Source organism: Anguilla anguilla, chromosome 14 (assembly GCF_013347855.1).
Source record: "Anguilla anguilla isolate fAngAng1 chromosome 14, fAngAng1.pri, whole genome shotgun sequence".
NCBI classification, from domain to species: Eukaryota; Metazoa; Chordata; class Actinopteri; order Anguilliformes; family Anguillidae; genus Anguilla; species Anguilla anguilla.
This window is the reverse complement of record NC_049214.1, coordinates 2,186,878-2,206,033: the sequence shown is the minus strand read 5'-3', so window position 1 is coordinate 2,206,033 and position 19,156 is coordinate 2,186,878. Positions and strand designations below refer to the sequence as shown.

Here is a 19,156-nt window from a genome sequence, read left to right as displayed (position 1 = left end):
CCCCCCCCCCCCCCCCCATGCAGATCTGAACGAGTGTGTGGAGAACCCGGGGATCTGCTCCAACGGCCACTGCATCAACACGGACGGGTCCTTCCGCTGCGAGTGCTCCATGGGCTACACCCTGGACTTCTCCGGGGTCCACTGCACCGGTGAGCCACGCCGCTGTTAGCCTGCCGTACGGGCGTCCGGCTGAATGCCTGCACGGGTCCTCTTTGCCAGTCATTTAGGCGTCCAGCTCGGTGCCTGTAGAATCTTATTCACCTGCTGTATGGCTGTCTAACTCAATGCCTGTTGGGTCCTGTTTCCCTGCTGTGTGGGCATCTCACTCAGTGCCTGTGGGGTCTTATTCACCTGCTGTATGGCTGTCTAACTCAATGCCTGTTGGGTCCTGTTTCCCTGCTGTGTGGGCATCTCACTCAGTGCCTGTAGGGTCTTGTTCACCTGCTGTATGGCTGTCTAACTCACTGCCTGTTGGGTCCTGTTTCCCTGCTGTGTGGGCATCTCACTCAGTGCCTGTGGGGTCTTATTCACCTGCTGTATGGCTGTCTAACTCAATGCCTGTTGGGTTCTGTTTACCTGCTGTGTGGGCATCTTACTTAGTGCCTGTGGGGTCTTATTCACCTGCTGTATGGCTGTCTAACTCAGTGCCTGTTGGGTCCTGTTTCCCTGCTGTGTGGGCATCTCACTCAGTGCCTGTGGGGTCTTATTCACCTGCTGTATGGCTGTCTAACTCAGTGCCTGTTGGGTCCTGTTTCCCTGCTGTGTGGGCATCTCACTCAGTGCCTGTGGGGTCTTATTCACCTGCTGTATGGCTGTCTAACTCAATGCCTGTTGGGTCCTATTTGCCTACTGTGTGGGCATCTTACTTAGTGCCTACAGGGTGCTGTTCACCTGCTGTATAGAAATCTAACTCAACAGATGATCCCCGCCAGGGGTATAAATAAAAAAAAAAATTAAAAAAACACTATGCTGACTATTATGCATTGGAGTTCATTCTCACATACTCACTGAGTTTAGAACACACACCATCCATACATCTCCTCATAATGGCAGAGCAGTCAGACGCAGAGCTGCGGCTGTGCCCTGTGTGGCTGTAAAACACTGAGCACACCAGAGTTTCAGCTCACTTAATAACCCCGCTCACTCACTCAGTCTTCATAACGGTTTATTACACCAGATAAATGCTCAATTAGGTTCTGCCTGCCTGCCCCGGGCCCCAGTCATCTTTCTTACTCTGTTAAGTATGATTTCATGCAGCTGCAAATACGTGGCACTGTGCTCAGGAGGAGTCGGGTCGGGACTGAAATTTTGCTGAAAATAAAAACACCGGCAGCACTTGGGGATTTCAGTTTTGCCTCAGCACAGAAACATCAAATGAATGTGAAAGAGCAGTCAGACACATTCATGGTAAAACGCCTCTGAATTAGCATTTATATGTGTTCATAATAACAGATGCCTGTGAATTAGCAGCCAGATACTGTATGTTTATGATATAACGCGTATGTGAATTAGTCAGATACTGTATGTTTATGATACCACGCGTATGTGAATTAGTCAGATACTGTATGTTTATGATATAACGCGTATGTGAATTAGTCAGATACTGTATGTTTATGATATAACGCGTATGTGAATTAGTCAGATACTGTATGTTTATGATATAACGCGTATGTGAATTAGTCAGATACTGTATGTTTATGATATAACGCGTATGTGAATTAGTCAGATACTGTATGTTTATGATATAAGGCGTATGTGAATTAGTCAGATACTGTATGTTTATGATATAACGCGTATGTGAATTAGTCAGATACTGTATGTTTATGATATAAGGCGTATGTGAATTAGCCAGATACTGTATGTTTATGATATAAGGCGTATGTGAATTAGTCAGATACTGTATGTTTATGATATAAGGCGTATGTGAATTAGTCGGATACTGTATGTTTATGATATAAGGCGTATGTGAATTAGTCGGATACTGTATGTTTATGATATAAGGCGTATGTGAATTAGTCAGATACTGTATGTTTATGATATAACTCGTATGTGAATTAGCAGTCAGATACGTTTATGATATAATGCGTATGTCATCTCTTCAGGCTGCACCTCTCCCCACCCCTCCCTAGCCTATAGTTTAGCTCAATGTACCTAGTTAGGCTAATGCGATCACGTTAGTTTTTATTTGGCAGGATTGTTTTTGTTTTTGTCTGATTCTGATTAGGCAAATGTGATTTCAGTGCTAGTTTGTACTTGGCAGGATTGTTGTTTGCTGAACAGGTTACTCTACAGGGTTGGAGTCCTGATCTATGTGGTCACTTCTGGCACTACGATCTTTACTTCACTCTAGTGTGTTTCTTTTGCACCTCTGCACCTTGAACTAATGCACTTGTTGTACGTCGCTCTGGATAAGAGCGTCTGCTAAATGCCTGTAATGTAATGTAATGTATGTGAATTAGCACCCAGCTGTGCTCATCGCTCCACGCGTAACGTGCGTGCCGTTGCTTCTCTGGGGTCCTGGCAGACGCGGACGAGTGCTTGGTGGGGAACCCGTGTGGGAACGGCACCTGCTCGAACGTGATTGGTGGATTCGAGTGCAGCTGCGAGGACGGGTTCGAGCCTGGGCCCATGATGACCTGTGAGGGTAGGTTGGTCCTCCCAGCTCCTTCCTGCGGCCTGTGGCCTACGTGTCCTGATTGGCTGTGTCAGGGTGGACGATAGCCAATCACATGACTAGCACTCGTCCCTGAGTACTCTGTAATATATGTATGTGGAAAACATATTCATAGCCTTTTCCATTCCAGTCCACATGTGTTTGAACCCTGGTTGTATCTGTACATTTTTGCAGTGCTTTCAATGAAAGGTGTTATTCCCAAATACACGTAAGGATATAGTACTTTCTGTCTGGTAAACTGACATCAAAATAAGGACAATCACAGATTAGCTTATCCACTCAACCCTGCATTGAATGTCAGGCCGGTGAAACAGGAAGTTCACGGGAAACAGGAAACAGGAAGTTGGGCAGTGTGGGGGTGTAACCGGGGGTGTTTCTGGCTCAGATATTAACGAGTGCGGACAGAACCCCCTGCTCTGCGCGTTCCGCTGCGTGAACACCTTCGGGGGGTACGAGTGCACCTGTCCCGGCGGGTACACCTTGAGAGCCGACGGGAGGATGTGCCAGGGTAAGGCCCCATGCCCGCCGTGCCCACCTGAGATCACACCTGTACCTGAGAAATCACACCTCACACCTGTACCTGAGAGATCACACCTGTACCTGAGAGATCACACAGACATGTACCTGAGAGATCACACCTCACACCTGAGATCACATACACCTGTACCTGAGAGATCACACCTGTACCTGAGAGATCACACAGACATATACCTGAGAGATCACACCTCACACCTGAGATCACATACACCTGTACCTGAGAGATCACACCTGTACCTGAGAGATCACACAGACATATACCTGAGAGATCACACCTCACACCTGAGATCACATACACCTGTACCTGAGCGATCACACCTGTACCTGAGCGATCACACACACACACCTGTACCTGAGAGATCACACACACCTGTACCTGAGAGATCACACCTCACACCTGAGATCACATACACCTGTACCTGAGAGATCACACACACACACCTGTACCTGAGCGATCATACACACACACCTGTACCTGAGAGATCACACCTCACACCTGAGATCACATACACCTGTACCTGAGCGATCATACACACACACCTGTACCTGAGCGATCATACACACACACCTGTGCCTGAGCGATCACACCTCACACCTGAGATCACATACACCTGTACCTGAGCGATCACACCTCACACAACCAAACAAACAAACAAACACCTATTTTTATTTTTATTTTTTTACAAATTACACATGGTATTTATTTTAATAAATACCATGTTATTTTCGAAATAACATGGTATTTATGAAAATACGACATGGTATTTTTAATTTTTTAATTTTTTTTTAATTTTTTTTACAAATTACAGATTTTATTAATGTTTTTACAAACACATGGTAGTTTTTCAATAAATATCACACGGCATTTAAGAAAAAGAATAGATCTTTTTTTTTAAATAACCCGTGGTATTGGGGCGGACGTTGTGACCGTGTCCCCCCCGTGTGTCTGCAGACCAGGACGAGTGCGCGGAGGGGCTGCACGACTGCGAGTCCCGGGGCATGACCTGCAAAAACCTGATCGGCACCTTCATGTGCGTCTGCCCCCCCGGCATGGTCCGGCGCCCCGACGACGAGATGTGCCAGGGTGAGAACGCCCGGCTCCGCCCCCTCACCGTCGCTGCCAGTCATCCTAAACCAGGGTTCACGTGGGAGAATTTGAATCTGGAACTGCCACTCACTAACCATATGCTGCGATTGCAGAAGGCGCTAGGACACTACTCCTAATTCCTCTCCTTCTTCATCTTTTACTGTACACTCTTACAGTGATGGAATATACTGTGTATACTATAAATATGTTGTGGAGTTTTGCTTTTTTAATTGCAGCTTCTGAAAGTGGCAATAATGTGTGCATTCCCCCGTTAGTTATGAAGTGTTACTTTGAAAATATATTTTATTTCAATATATTTTCAGAATATTAAATGTTCCTACAGGGAAGCTCACTTACTTAGCAGACTTCCAGGGTCACCTCTGTTGCCACTGGGTTTATTCAGTATGAGTACCTCTCTCTAAGGAATCATAATTAGGGATTAGATCACACTTTTACTGTGCTCGACACTTTCTGTGAACCAGTAACTCCCAGAAAACCCCCATGAGTCATGATCATTAAATAACTCATTACAGAGCCTGAATACCACCACTAAGTGCGCATAAAAAAACCACCCATAACAAGATTATTTCTCTTTAAAGAGAGGTTTTGCAATGCTGTTATTTTTTATTTGAAGTTTCCTAATTAGGTTTCCCTTGTGAAAATGGAAGGCAGATGTTACACGGGGTTCCCCTAGCTTAAAAAGAAAAGGTCTTATTTTAAGCTGAAAAATAAAGAAACGATGCAAGAGGTTCAGGGTTGTCCTGAGTGTGTCGTTTGAACTCGGCTTGTTTCTGCCACATTACAGGCGTTTAGCAGACCCTTTTATCCAGAGCAGCTTACAGTACGCAGCTGGTTATGCGTCATGCGTTTACGCAGCTGTGTGACGTACTGGTGTAATTCTGCTTCAGTACCGTGCGCTGGGGTACAGTGACACTGTCCCACCTGGGAACTGAACCTGCAACATTTGGGTCACAAGCCCTGTTCCCTAACCGCTGTGCTACCCTGCCGCCCCTGTGTCCCCATCCCACCCCACCTCCCCCCCGCCCCATCCCCTCTCGTCCCGTCCTGTTCCCTAACCCGCTGTGCTACCCTGCCGCCCCTGTGTCCGTGCCCCATCCCGTCCTGTCCCTCCCCGTCCCGTCCCAGATGAGAACGAGTGTCGAACCCGTCCCGGGGTCTGTGAGAACGGCCAGTGCGTGAACACGCTGGGCAGCTACACCTGCGAGTGCGCCGAGGGTTTCCGTGCCGACGCCACCAAGACCCACTGCCTCGGTGAGCGCGTCCGTCTCCACGGCAACGGCCGTCAAGCACGCGCGCACGCACGCACACGCGCGCCCGCGCACGCACGCACACACACACACGCCCTCAAGCCACCTCACGTTAAAGAGTACAGCTAACTGGCTCAAAATCCCCTCTGTGCCTGTTAACTGCAGAATTGCCCTTAGCTGCAACATAATAAACATTTACACACACCAATTAGCAGTTTTGCACTGAGTGAACACAACTAAAAATATAAATCAAAGACGAGTTAATTTCTTGAGTAGTGTAAGACTGGAGCATGTTATATAACAATAATGCAATAAATTCTACATGGTGTATATTGTCAATCATATATTTTTCTAAGATAATGGTGTAGTTAATAAAATACTTGAGTAACTGATCAGCATACATGTTTGTATGTTGGTGTGTGTGTTTGTGTATGCATGGGTGTGTGTGTGTGTATACATGCGTGTGTGTGTATACGTGCGTGTGTGCGCGCTTGCTTGTGTGTGTGTTTGCAGATTACAGAGAGGCCTTCTGCTTCTTCGAGGTGCTGCAGACCATGTGTCAGATGTCCTCCAGCAGCCGGAGCCTGTCCACCAAGTCCCAGTGCTGCTGTGACGGGGGGCGGGGCTGGGGCAACCAGTGCGACCTCTGCCCCCTGCCTGGCTCCGCCCACTACAAGAAGCTCTGCCCCCACGGGCGGGGCTACACCACCGACGGCACAGGCGAGGGCTGCCAGATTACTCACAATCCCCCCCCTTTCGTAAATTTTTAAAAAGCGACCGGTTGGGTTATGACGTGTTAACGGACTGTTTGACCTCTGACCCTCCTCAGACATCGACGAGTGCAAGGTCATGCCCAACCTGTGCACCAACGGCAGGTGCATCAACACCATGGGCTCGTTCAGGTGCCACTGCAAGACGGGCTACACCGCGGACATCACGGGCACGTCCTGCGTGGGTACGACTGCCACCCCTCCGCCACCTCCGATTATTTCCGTTTCCGTTTGGGCACTGAGCAGACGCTCTTATTCACAGCGATGCACAGGCCAGTGTGTAAACGCGTAACGCTGTTACATACCTGTCTATGCGGGTTAAGCGTCCTGCTCTAGGATACAGCAGCCATGCTCTATCTATCAATGATTAGCTCCCAAGTCATAGTTTAAAAATATTCCCTCTTTTTAAACTCAGTTTTCTGAATTGTAAAGAGAGTATTTCCTGTTTATAATTATTTGTCTTATGAATGGTAAAATCATATGAATGATATTAGCCCACATTGTTTAAGTGAGTGTGTGTGTGTGTGTGTGTGTGTGTGTGTGTGTGTGTTTTCGTTGCCAGATGTGGACGAGTGTGTCATGTCCCCGAAGCCCTGCAACTTCATCTGCAAGAACAGCGAGGGCAGCTACTCCTGCTCCTGCCCCCGGGGGTACCTGCTGCAGGAGGACGGCCGCACCTGCAAGGGTACCTGAGAGAACCCACAGCAGCCTTTTACTCCTCCTCACTCACCTCCTCCCACACCTCCTCACTCACCTCCTTACCCAGCACCCTTCCACACCTCCTCACTCACCTCCTCACCCAGCAACCTCCCACACCTTCTCACTCACCTCCTCAATCAGCAGCTTGCCACACCTCCACACCTCCTCCCACATCTCCCCACTCACCTCCTCACTCAGCAGCCTTCCACACCTCCACACCTCCTCCCAAACCTCCCCATTCACCTCCTCACCGAGCACCCTTCCACACCTGCTCACTCAGAAGCCTTATTTCATAAGTGAGGTGACTTCAGTGTGTGAGGCTGTCTCCTCTCTGTGCTGCTCAGATCTGGACGAGTGTCAGACTAAGAGGCACAACTGCCAGTTTCTGTGTGTGAACACCATCGGGGGCTTCACCTGCAAGTGCCCCCCCGGCTTCACCCAGCACCACACCGCCTGCATCGGTGAGTCAGTCACACATGTACACGCGTATACACACACACATGCTCACACACACACACACACACACACATGCTCACACACACACACACACACACACACTCACACACACTCACACTCACACACGTACACATGGACACACGCACGGGCGCACACACGCACACACACGCACACACACACACACACGCACACACACACACACACACACACACACATACACACACATACACACACACACACACACATACATATACACTGACCCCTGCTGGTGAGCGAATGCAAATACACAAAATAGGGCGATCATGTGACATCACACGGGTGTTTTTACAAAGGCCTAACGAATAGTGCCAGGCTTGTTTAGAGTCTGTTTAATCTGAATAGAACATGTTTCGCTAGTAAGAAAGTTAAGCATGCTGTTGCTTTATTCTCACTGCGCAGAAAAATCACATCTGTCGTCCCAGAAATTGAGTTAAACAATAAAAAGTTTTATATCTGTGCTACACAGCACATCGTGGTCGGCTTAAATTCAGGCTTTGGTGTTCTCTCAGCAGGCTTTGGAATTCATCGACATGTTCAACAAACTATTTATAAATCAGGGCCAAATCATTACACATCTAACATTCAGTCATGATGAGGTGTGTTTGCATGAGTCTGTGTGATTGTGTTTCACGGGTGCACAGCCTGTGGTTTGTTGCGGTTGGCTTCGGGCTGCTAACGCTACAGTAATGTTTCTGAAATGTTTACAAGGTGCCAGTTTGCCGAGAGTAAATTTAGGAATCTTTTTTCAAAATGTGCTGGCAAGCAGTTATAAGTGAAGTTATTGGAAACAGTAGTGAGGAGAGGGACGTGTGGATACAGAACGTGATGTTCTTGCTCACACGGGGAAGCAATTTCCTGAGCATGGAGGGCTACTATCGAAGAAGCACACTATCCAAAGGGGTACAGATATAATTTTTAAAATGTTGGAGAACATAAGGAAGAAAAAAAATGTGTTGAAGTTCACCGAAGGCTATCTCAGATAAATTGTTAGCGGTTAACCACATAAATATGTACATGTAGTATGAGGACATATCATGTAGAGCTTCAGGAACATGAGGAACACTCACAAAGACAGGTGTTTCCAAACTGTGTCCCATTCTCTTTCTCTCTCTCTCCCCCCTTCTCTCTCCCCCTGTTTCTCTCTCGTCTCTCTCTCTCCCCTCTCCCTCTCTCCTCCCTGCCCTTCTCTCACTCCCCCTCCCTCTCTCTCTCTCTCTCCCCGTTTCTCTCTCTCTCCCTCTCGTCTCTCTCTCTCCCCTCTCCCTCTCCCCCTCTCTCCCTCCCCCCTCTCCCTACCCCCCTCCCCCCCTCCCTCCCCTCTCTCTCTCTCTCTCCCCCTCCCTCCCCCCTCTCTCCCTCTCCCTCTCTCCCCCCCTCCCCCCCCCCCCCAGATAATAATGAGTGTGCTGCAGAGCCCTCTCTCTGTGGTGATAAGGGCATCTGCCAGAACTCCCCGGGCAGCTTCACCTGCGAGTGCCAGCGGGGGTTCACCCTGGACCTCTCCGGACTGCACTGCGATGGTACGGTCCCGCCGAAACGCCCTGCACCGCCCCGCACCACCCCTCACCGTCCCGCCCCTCACCGTCCCGCCCCAGCTCGTCCCGTCCCATTCACAGATCCCCACTCTGTACTAACACAGACGCTCGGTTCAGTACCGGCTTAGACTGGCCTTCCTGTCGCCACGGTTACATTTACGTTTTAGCCATTGATCTCTTATCCAGAGTGACTCACACAGTTGAAGCACAGGTGGAAAATCCAGGTTCTGAAAGCAAAAAGTCCTCCCCAGGAATTTGTTCCAATCACCTGGATTTTTCAATTAGCACAACTCTTCAGCCAGGAGGTAAAACTAATTAGTGAAATCAGCCGGGCTAAGTTCATGGGTGGAAGAAAACACGTGGCAGGACTTTTACTTTCTGACCCCTGGACTATCCACCTCTGCAGATAACATCTGTTTATGTACATGCCGTCAGTTTACACAGCTGCATATTTCACTGAAGCTGTTCAGGTTAAGTACTTGCTCAAGGGTATAATAATGGCTTTGCCCCAGCTGGGAATGGAACTCGCAGCTCCACACCCAATTACCTAACCACTCTACCGCACCGTCACCTGCGGTCGACCTCATGCACTTTGCTAAATGTTCTTCAGCGGGAGGCTCCAATTCAAAAACTCCTCCCAGCCTTGAGTAAATTAGCCTTCAGTAAGTGCTGCTCTGTTTTTTTAGACAGTCTATGGTGCTGCCCTGTTTCCAAACAGAATAACTTAATTCTAACCAGGGGAACAGTTTCCTACTGAGAGCGGCGTGTGTGGGGCGGAGTTTGGTATGTGGAGCCGGTGAGAGTAGGCGCAGGTCCCAGCCAAAAATCCCCCCCACCCCCACCCCCCCAAACCCCCGCCCCGCCATGCCCTGGAGTGGGGGCGCTTCCCCTGGATGAGGCGCCCTGGATTCGGACGTGTTTCGGGAGAAAACGGGGGTTTGAATGAGGGTGAAGCTGAACCCCATGGCTCCCCCCCCCCCCCGCCCCTCCTATCCCCCTCACCACACCCCCCCCCCCCCCCCACATATGTCAGCTCGCACTGGAAACAGAAGCAGACCCCTGGCTCCCTGGGTCAGGCGGGGGGGGCTGGGAGCCCGTTCCAGAGGCTATAGATAGCGCTCAGCATGACTGCATCGTCTGGCACGCTGAAAATGCAGAACTCATGTTCTTCAGGTCGCTGTTTACAAAGAGAACGGACTTGAACCTGTCTGGCTCTGAGTCCTGCAGCTGTGAGTGCTTAGGATGACTCAGTCCCTGTAGTGGGTGGGTTGTGAATGACTTTCGGTCATTATTGTCGCTACTTTAGCAATGCTAACTTCCTGTCTGCGCCTGGATAGTGAAAGGGTACAATGGCAGTGCCCCAGCTTGGATTTGAACCTGCAGTCCCTAGACTGCGAATTCAGCTCCTTATTCACTGTGCTATAGGTCTACCGCCATAGCGGGAATTGAAGGATGGTTCTGATCATAACATAAAATATTGTCAGCAGGCAAGACAGTTTAAGGAGAAATTCTGTTCAGATGTTGAAATGACCAGGTGTTAGAACAGCTCCTGAACGGCTGCTGTAGTCTTTAAGATTCTGAGACGTTTTAAACTACTGAGCACGGGGTTAGAGAGGAGATGCGTCTGCTCGACCAACTGTCAACTCGTTGCTGTGGAAACAGTCGTTCAGTCTGTTAACTGTCATTCTGACGTGCTCCTGGTAGCCTGGGCTCAGTGACATTGTAATTTATTTATTTATTTATTTATTCATTTTTTCGGAAAACTTTACGTTCGCGCTTCGTCTGCTGTCCCACTTTTAACCTGAACTTTGGGGCTAAGAACCCAGAACCCAGGGCCTCAGGAACTCAGGTCTACTCCTCATTAAGTCCCTATCAGGAACTCGAGACTATTTAGGCTGCTGCTGTTGAGATGGGGAATATTTGACTCTCAGTGAAAACTTCTCATGCCGGGGAGTGACAGATCTGCCTGTGGAGTCTTCATGGGATCTGTGAAGCACCAGTGGTTAGAAATCTCCCACAGTGTCTCCAGGCCTTTCCCTTGACCCTCACTGCAGGGAGTTTGAGAGAAACATCATTTTAACCTGCCCCCCCCCCCCCCCCCGCTAATCGCTCTGTTGCCTGGAATCCCCCACCCCTTCTCTTCGCAGAAGTTTTGAGCAAAGTGTAATTTCCCCCGACATTCCCCCCCAACCCCCCCCAGCAAATCACTCTGGGTTCTCCTGCAGAGTAAGTCACACTGGATAAGAGATTCTGCTAAATGAATGCTCCTGTGTGTAATGTAATATATGTATAATATATACAAGCTGTTCATTTTTCTTAATTACTCTTTTCAAGTTTAGAGGGATCATTTACTTTCTTAAGTCACGTTATGTTAGAGATCGCTGTGCGATGCCATGCAGAGTAAGCATACACACGGGGGACCCCCAGATCACTGTTCTGTTTCACACTAATCAGGCTGGAAGTGTCAGCTAAATGAGTGTACTGTAAGCTGATGCCCCCCTGCCCGCCCCCCCTCCCCCCCCCCCCCCCCGCCCCCCGCAGATGTGGACGAGTGTTCCAGCAGTCACCACCGCTGCCAGCACGGGTGCCAGAACATGATTGGGGGGTACCGCTGCAGCTGCCCCAAGGGCTACACCCAGCACTACCAGTGGAACCAGTGTGTGGGTGAGTCCCCCAAAAAACCAGGCCTGTGCTCTCACACACACCCGCTCACGCTCACATTCACACCCACACCCACTCACGCTCACATCCAGTCATGTCTCCACACATGCTGCGTCAAGGTCACATTCACTGAAGGTCATGATGTCTCAGGGTCACTGAAGGTCGTGATGTCTCAGGGTCACTGAAGGTCGCGATGTCTCAGGGTCACTGAAGGTCGTGATGTCTCAGGGTCACTGAAGGTCGTGATGTCTCAGGGTCACTGAAGGTTGTGATGTCTCAGGGTCACTGAAGGTCGTGATGTCTCAGGGTCACTGAAGGTCGCGATGTCTCAGGGTCACTGAAGGTCACGATGTCTCAGGGTCACTGAAGGTCACGCAGAGAAATCGACTGATGACATCATCGTTTTCCAGACTTGGGGGCGTAGATGAACGGCGTAAAGACTGTTTTTCTAAGAGCGCGCCATCGTTTGAAAAATGGCCGCCGCTGAGGTGTTTTGGTCGGGAGCAGGGAAGTCTCGCCAGTCCTGCGGCCCATTTCGTTTTTTTCCCGAGCAGAACCATTTCCTAAAGCGCCGTCTGAGTCCGGGCGGGGGTCAGAAGTGACGTTGTGTTTTACGGCGATCCAAACGAGCCGCTGGAGGGAGCGTGCTCAGTGTTTATCCACTCAGATTCGGCTCAGATCAGCACAACAGCGCCCCCCAGAGGGTGAACCGCTCCGCACCGCTCACTGGGAACACATACGGAAGCCAAAACTGTAACATGCTATTTATAGAAAAGACTAATAAAAGAGATTATGGGAGATTAATTTTCAGTTCATAAAGGGAATTAACAAAATACCCTTTTGATTTGACACTTTGTACACAGATTTTTAAGGCATTTCTGTGAGCAGAACACGGAGGCCTATGTAGAAGTGTGGTAAAATAAGGTGAATTCTACATGGATATCTGTTTGTTTATTTTACCTTTTACACAGAGTTGTAAAATGTGTGGGACCACCTGCCAGGTCATGTAGTAGAGGTGCGGAGGGTTGTTCAAGCCAAAAAAATCTGTACTGAAATTTGAGTCCAAAACGTCTTTAAAACCAGCCACGCCTCTTTCCTCCCGCTCGCCCCCCCCCCCCCCCTACAGATGAGAACGAGTGCTCGAACCCGGGCCAGTGCGGGACGGCGTCCTGCTACAACACGCTGGGCAGCTTCCGCTGCGCCTGCCCGTCGGGCTACGCCTTCGAGCCCGAGGCCAGCCACTGCGCAGACGTGGACGAGTGCTCCTCCCTGCGCAACCCCTGCAGCTACGGCTGCTCCAACACCGAGGGGGGGTACCTGTGCGGCTGCCCCCCCGGGTACTACCGCGTGGGCCAGGGGTGAGGGACACCGCCGCCGCCGCTCGCCTCCACCGCTTCAGTTCAGCTTTATTCGCTTTTTACAGGGAACTGCCACAAAGACGCTTTACAGAGCAGCCAGGCAAGAGACAGAGCAAACAGAGCAAACAGAGCAAAAACCAGGCCTGAACCCCCAAATAGCGAGTACATAAGGTAAAAAAAAACTCCCAGTGGGGAGAAATCTCAAGAGGGGCCCAGCTATAGAGGGGGAGCCCATCCTCCACTGGCCAGCCTGGTGTAAAGTAGCAGTAGAATGGAAAGTACAAGGGATCTATCGCAGCACATAAACTGGGTTAAGCTCAGGTTACAGTTAAGGTAGTAGCGAACAGGAATAATAGGAGACCAAATGGTGTAGTTCAGCGTGGTGCAGTTTAGAGGAGCCGGGTGATGGGTCTGGAGCTCCAGGCTGCGGTTCTCCAGAGAGTGGTCCTACCGCTGGTCCTGGATCAGCGCTAACGCGATGACCATTTTCATTTCCATTTCCATTTCCATTTTATTTATTATACAGGAAAAATGAAGTTTTGTACACCAGCGAATGGTCATTTTGAAAAACTTTGGCCCCTGCTGAGCAAAATCACCGGTTTGTAGAGGGTTCCTGTCCTGCAGTGGTGAAGGAAGGGAAGGAGAACTGAGAAAGAAACGGAGAATGGATGGATGGAGGATGGAATAAATTATAATAAAATAATAATAAAAATACACCCAGGAATAGATGAAAAGAAAGAGGGAAATTTGTAGAAAAAGATGGAAAGTATAGTAGGCTAGAGACCTAAGCACTGACCTCAGATTTAGTAGGGCAGCAGGAGGGATTCATTCTGTTCAGTTGAGCACAGTTGAGGCGCAGTTTGATTGGGCGATCTCTGTCTGACGCCCTTCTCTGGCTCCGCCCCGTGCAGGCACTGCGTGTCCGGCCTGGGGTTCTGGAAGGGTCGCTACGCCCCCCCGGCGATGGAGGCGGAGGAGGAGGAGGAGAACAGCCTGTCCCCCGAGGCCTGCTACGACTGCAAGGTCAACGGGTACCCCAAAAAGAGCGGCCGGAGGAGGCGGGGGGCCAACGAGACCGAGAACTCCCAGGTGAGAGAGAGGGAGGGCGGGAAGGGAGAGAATGAGTGTGAAAGATAGGGAGAGAGAGAAGGAAGAGAGGGAGGGTTAGGGTTAGAGAGGGAGAGAGAGAGTGAGTGAGAGATAGGGAGAGAGAGAGGGAAGAGAGGGAGGGTTAGGGTTGGGGGGTGGGGGTGAGGAGGGGAGAAAATAAAACACCAAAATACATTACATTTATTTCAGAGCTGAAGTATTCCTTGGCGTTTAAATTTATGATTTACATGAGAAATATTATAAATATTGATAACATAAATAAAAAATACCCGGGGATTATTTCAAGGGATCTTGAAACTGAAAGACGCACTTAATTCGTAAGACAGTATTCAGGAGGAAAAGATGTCAGGGAACACCTCCAGGAAGGGAAAAGTAATGAATGGCTTCAGTGGTTTTTTTTTTTTTTCTTCAATAAATCTTAACAGGAAACGTGTATTGCATAGAAAATCTTTGTAATACACACGATGCAGGAGGAGGGGGAGAGAGAGAGAGAGAGTGTGAGTGTGTGCGATAGAGAGAGAGAAAGAGGGAGAGGGGGAGAGAGACAGAGGGAGGAAAGAGAGAGGGGGCAGGAGGAGGGAGAGGGGCAGAGAGGCCGAGGGGGGAAAAAGAGGGAGGGAGGGAGAGAGTGATAATGACAGAGAGAGGAGGGAGGGGGAGAGAAAGAGAAATACACACAGTGTGGAGACAGGTAAGGCAGGCAGGTCGGTTTGGGACAGCAAGCACAGCAGGCCTCATGAATGCACTGTCCCTCCCCCCCACCAGGAGGCGCCGGTCAGCCTGGCCAGCGTGGACATGGACGTGACGCTGGCGCTCAACGTGTCGCAGCTCGACCCGCAGGAGCACATCCTGGAGCTGGTGCCGGCCCTCAAGCCGCTGGCCAATCACGTGTCCTACGCCATCACCGCCGGCAACGAGGGCGGGGCCTTCCGCATCCAGCAGCGGCGGGGCCTGAGCTACCTGCACGCCACGCGGCGGGCCGTCCCGCGGGGGCGCTACGCCCTGGAGGTGGCCAGCAGGCCCCTGTACAGCCACGCCCAGCTGCGCGAGCTGGAGAGACGCAGGGACAGGGACTACCTCTCCGGGGAGCTGGGGGAGGACCTGCGCATGAGGGTGCACATCCGCCTGCTGTAGGACGGGGGGACGGGGTCTACCTGCTAGGCCTGACCCTGCTGTAGGAGGGGGGGGGAGGGGGTCTACCTGCTAGGCCTGACCCTGCTGTTGGAGGGGGTGAGGGGGTCTACCTGTCTGCAAGGCCTCTCCTGCTGTAGGAGGGGGGTGTCTACCTGTCTGCAAGGCCTAACCTGCTGTAGGTCCTCCCCCCCTCCATCCTGGCTGGGGACACTCCTCACTGAGGCTGAAGAACTGACCAATCAAAAGCTCGGCCTCCCTGTACTTGAAAAGCCATGGACCAATCGGACGGACTCGTGGGCACGGAATGCATGTGCGTCAAGGGGAACCTGGTGCCAAACCTTTTTCTTTCTTTTTTTTTTTCAATTTAAATTTTTTTGATTGGTGCATTTCTTTTCACAAAAATGTGGGGTTGGTTCTGATTGGTCAGTTCTTTTCACACCACTCCCCATCCCCTCCCCCACCCGGGTCATAAGCCACCCCCACCCTCGGCTCAGAGCCCTGCCCCCTTTTACTCCAACACCCCCCCCCCCCCCCACCCCCACCCCCCAACACACCAGGAAGAAAAAGTCCTTGACTCCAAAGCTTGAAGAGACCAATGCTCCGCCCTCACCAGTGACCTCACTCCGCCACAGTAACACCCATGCGCCGGGCTGGAAGATCGGCTGTGCCCCCCCCCCAGTAAAATGAGGAAGGGAACAGGACTCCAGCCCCTGTGCTCCGTGCACACAGCCTTCTGTGCTCTACAGACCCCCCAGGCCCGAGGTGCGAGCAGAGAGCAGAGCGCAGGAACTCTCTCGATACTAATCCAGCTCCGATCCTGATCCAGCACTGTTTAATCCGTACGGTGCTTCACATCCGGGCGTTAAATAAACAGGAGACATGAAAGAAGTCTCCTGATTTGGGTGCTTTGGGTTTTGAGTTCTGGAATTCATGGATCTGAAAGGGAAAACATTTAAGTAATTAAACAAATTAAATGATAAAATTAATGTTTTGTGTAATATGTGCAATGCCAAAAATGGGCTCATTTTATTAATTTCGTTAAACAAGTAAATCATTCATATTTATATGCATTTGGTATGTAGTTGATTAAATAGTGTGAAAGCTTAAACAAATTCTATAATTATACAAATTACAGAGTTATATGTAAAGGATTTTTTTTACAGGCGTGAGTAAGCTGAATGTAAATGGAATTACTTTTGAAATGCAGCAGCAGCAGCTCGAGTATATTCAGATGCCTTGGGTGCAAATGTCCCCCTTTCTTAATTAAGTTTACTGAAAGGAAGAACGATGTTTCGTCGAAGTTACACGTTTAATTTGGCGTGTGTATTATGCGCGCGCGCGCGTATCATACACATGCACACACATTTCGCCAACTCCCATTAGTTGAACACGATGTTTCCTCAGACACCTGACTCCTCGTTAAATAATTACGCTTAGGACGTAATATTGAAGTTATCACAGTCTAAACCGATACGGTGTAAGTTAGCCGAAATACGGGCGCGTTGCGCGGCGTTTTGGAACCGGCTCCGGCGTGCACGAGGAGAGACCGAGTTTACTGGGAGCACAAGAGGCACCGGCGCAAGGGTCTCACCCGAAATCCTTCCCTGAGTTGTGAAACACTGCAGCTTTAGCATTTACGCTATTTTCATATGTATAAATATACAGTATTATGCAGTTGTTGTTTTTTTTTTTTTTTTTTTTTTTTTTAAGTATTCTGCTGTTTTTTTTTAAAGTAATCTAAAGATGTGTATTTATTTTTTGTCTAGTATATCCTGTGTGTATAGATTATCTGCTCAGTGAAACTGTAAATGAATGTTTGCGCTCCGTTTACACATTTATGGGTGGCTAACCCACATTCCAGCAAAAAAAAAAAGAATTGTTGTGTCTTTGTAATTCTGCCCAAAACATCATGTGTTATTTTACCAAGAGTGAACTTCCTAAAAGACCAAAGAATTCCATGGAAGAGAAAAGGAGCGCAGCCTCAATTATAAATCACATTTATCATTATTTTATTCAAAGAGAAAATATTCCATTAGGCTGCCTAAAGGCTTAAGATACAAATATGTTAAGACTGCAGTATCTGTTTGATTGTGCTTATCCCAAACGTGTTAATAACAAACATATCTGCGTATGAAGTTACCAGCCAAATATCCCCACTTTCCTTTATTGCATTTTCAATATTTCTGTGCTTTCAGTCTTTAATGTATGTATTACATCTGTCGAGAGGTACTGTATATTGGCTATATTGGCTAACTGAGCCAATACCCGTTTCTACTGTCAGTACTGTATTTAACAACAACTTCACCTCAAATTGATGTCCAGCAGGGGGCAGCAGAGCGGTATTTTAAAAAAGAACATACTTCTATGGTCTGCCCAGCCAGTTAACCCAAAACAGATTTTCGGGTTTATATTTTTTAAATATATGTATTTCAATATTAGAATATGTATTTTGATACAATGCATTACAGTATTTATGCAACTTTTTGTTTAGTTATATATAGAGTGTCTGTGCAAGGAATGAATGCCTTTTAGTTCATTTTAAAGCAAGGGCTGCATTTCTGTAATGACCTCTGACCCCTGCAACAGTGATGTTGACTGAGCCGGTACTCTGTAAAATGGAGGATCCGTCAGTTGTCAACAGTCTGACCACTCAACCTAAAGTATGTCCTTTACGGAAGTAGAAAAATTAAAGTAGAAAATTAAATTTACAGGTGTTTTTGAAAGCAAACATTTTCACAAATATTAAAATTTATCTGAACAGTTTATATAGGCTACTGTAAAACTGGCATTTGTATATCGTCATCAAAAACTTGAGATATTTTGATGTGTCAAAGACTTTGTGCATTTCTCAGAAGTTAAATACATTTGTACAGTAATTAAACACTGGCTGGCTCGTTTTCTTGTGGTTTTGTGGTGCGCAGTATCAGTTGGTTGAAGCTGTAGGTGTAACTCATAATCACGTAAAGTCATAATCATGGACTAAATTAGCATTAGGCTGAGAGAGCTTACTGTGGCTACAGGCGATAAACTCTGTGAAAAATAATTAAACAGGTTTTAGCACATTTTTAGAGTTACTGTTAATACAGAACCGCATATTTAAAAACAATTGCAGTAGCCTAAAACATTTTAATCTAAAATAAATTGCATTCTGACTAGTTTCAGTGAGCATCAATGTTTGATTTTTAAAAATGATGTTTCTAGATTTAAAGTATACCTCCAGTCAAAATCACGAATTATTAGACGCCAGTTCTTTGAATGGCTTTTGTGTTACTGTGTAGCTCACACTTTTTGAAGTGCTAAGTACTTTTTTTCTCAGATCTACAAGCGAAAGGACTGACCCTCCACATCAGCCATCGATGGGCAGGATTTGAGTGAAAAGAATATTTTTTCTCATTTTAATAAAGCAGCATTTTAATTATCGCTTTTTAATAACACACTCATTGCATGGTGAGTCCACCATGCTTTCTTCCCATTTTTACAATCTGACAATGGGACAGATGAGCAATGGGCTAGGTAGCGCATTATTGTGATCGCTACAATGTGAAAGGCAGCACGGCCTAAAATGAAGTTACACGATTTTTTTCTCTAAAACCTGATTTTAGATTATGTTATCTAGCTAGACCACTAGAAAGCCAGCAGCACGGAATTTCAGTATTATGAATTGTACAGTCACACCTCATTGGACAAACAGATGCGTAATGCTGAAGTATAGCCAGAGAACTTTTCCAACTTCCTTTTGTTAAAGTGTTGAGGTCGTTCATGTTAAATTTTAGCCAATTGTTTGTTAACAGAGTGCCGGGAAGCTGCCGCTCAACGTGCTGGCTGAAG

The 19,156-nt window shown here is 48.3% G+C and overlaps 1 protein-coding gene across 2 annotated transcripts in view; it reads left to right on the top strand.

The window, feature by feature from the left end:
• The window catches only part of LOC118213469 (fibrillin-2), a 103,778-nt gene extending 87,953 nt beyond the window's left edge, over window positions 1-15,825 (top strand). For both annotated transcript variants that reach the window (XM_035392484.1, XM_035392485.1), the window contains 14 exons: window positions 24-149; window positions 2,525-2,644; window positions 3,060-3,182; window positions 4,164-4,295; window positions 5,445-5,570; window positions 6,080-6,286; window positions 6,396-6,521; window positions 6,899-7,021; window positions 7,380-7,496; window positions 8,922-9,050; window positions 11,607-11,729; window positions 12,853-13,084; window positions 13,996-14,173; window positions 14,960-15,825. In XM_035392484.1, the coding sequence (XP_035248375.1) occupies window positions 24-149; window positions 2,525-2,644; window positions 3,060-3,182; window positions 4,164-4,295; window positions 5,445-5,570; window positions 6,080-6,286; window positions 6,396-6,521; window positions 6,899-7,021; window positions 7,380-7,496; window positions 8,922-9,050; window positions 11,607-11,729; window positions 12,853-13,084; window positions 13,996-14,173; window positions 14,960-15,328 (2,231 nt within the window). In that variant the 3' untranslated portion in view covers window positions 15,329-15,825. The remainder of the gene's footprint in view (window positions 1-23; window positions 150-2,524; window positions 2,645-3,059; window positions 3,183-4,163; window positions 4,296-5,444; window positions 5,571-6,079; window positions 6,287-6,395; window positions 6,522-6,898; window positions 7,022-7,379; window positions 7,497-8,921; window positions 9,051-11,606; window positions 11,730-12,852; window positions 13,085-13,995; window positions 14,174-14,959) is intronic.
• Window positions 15,826-19,156: the final 3,331 nt, after the last annotated feature.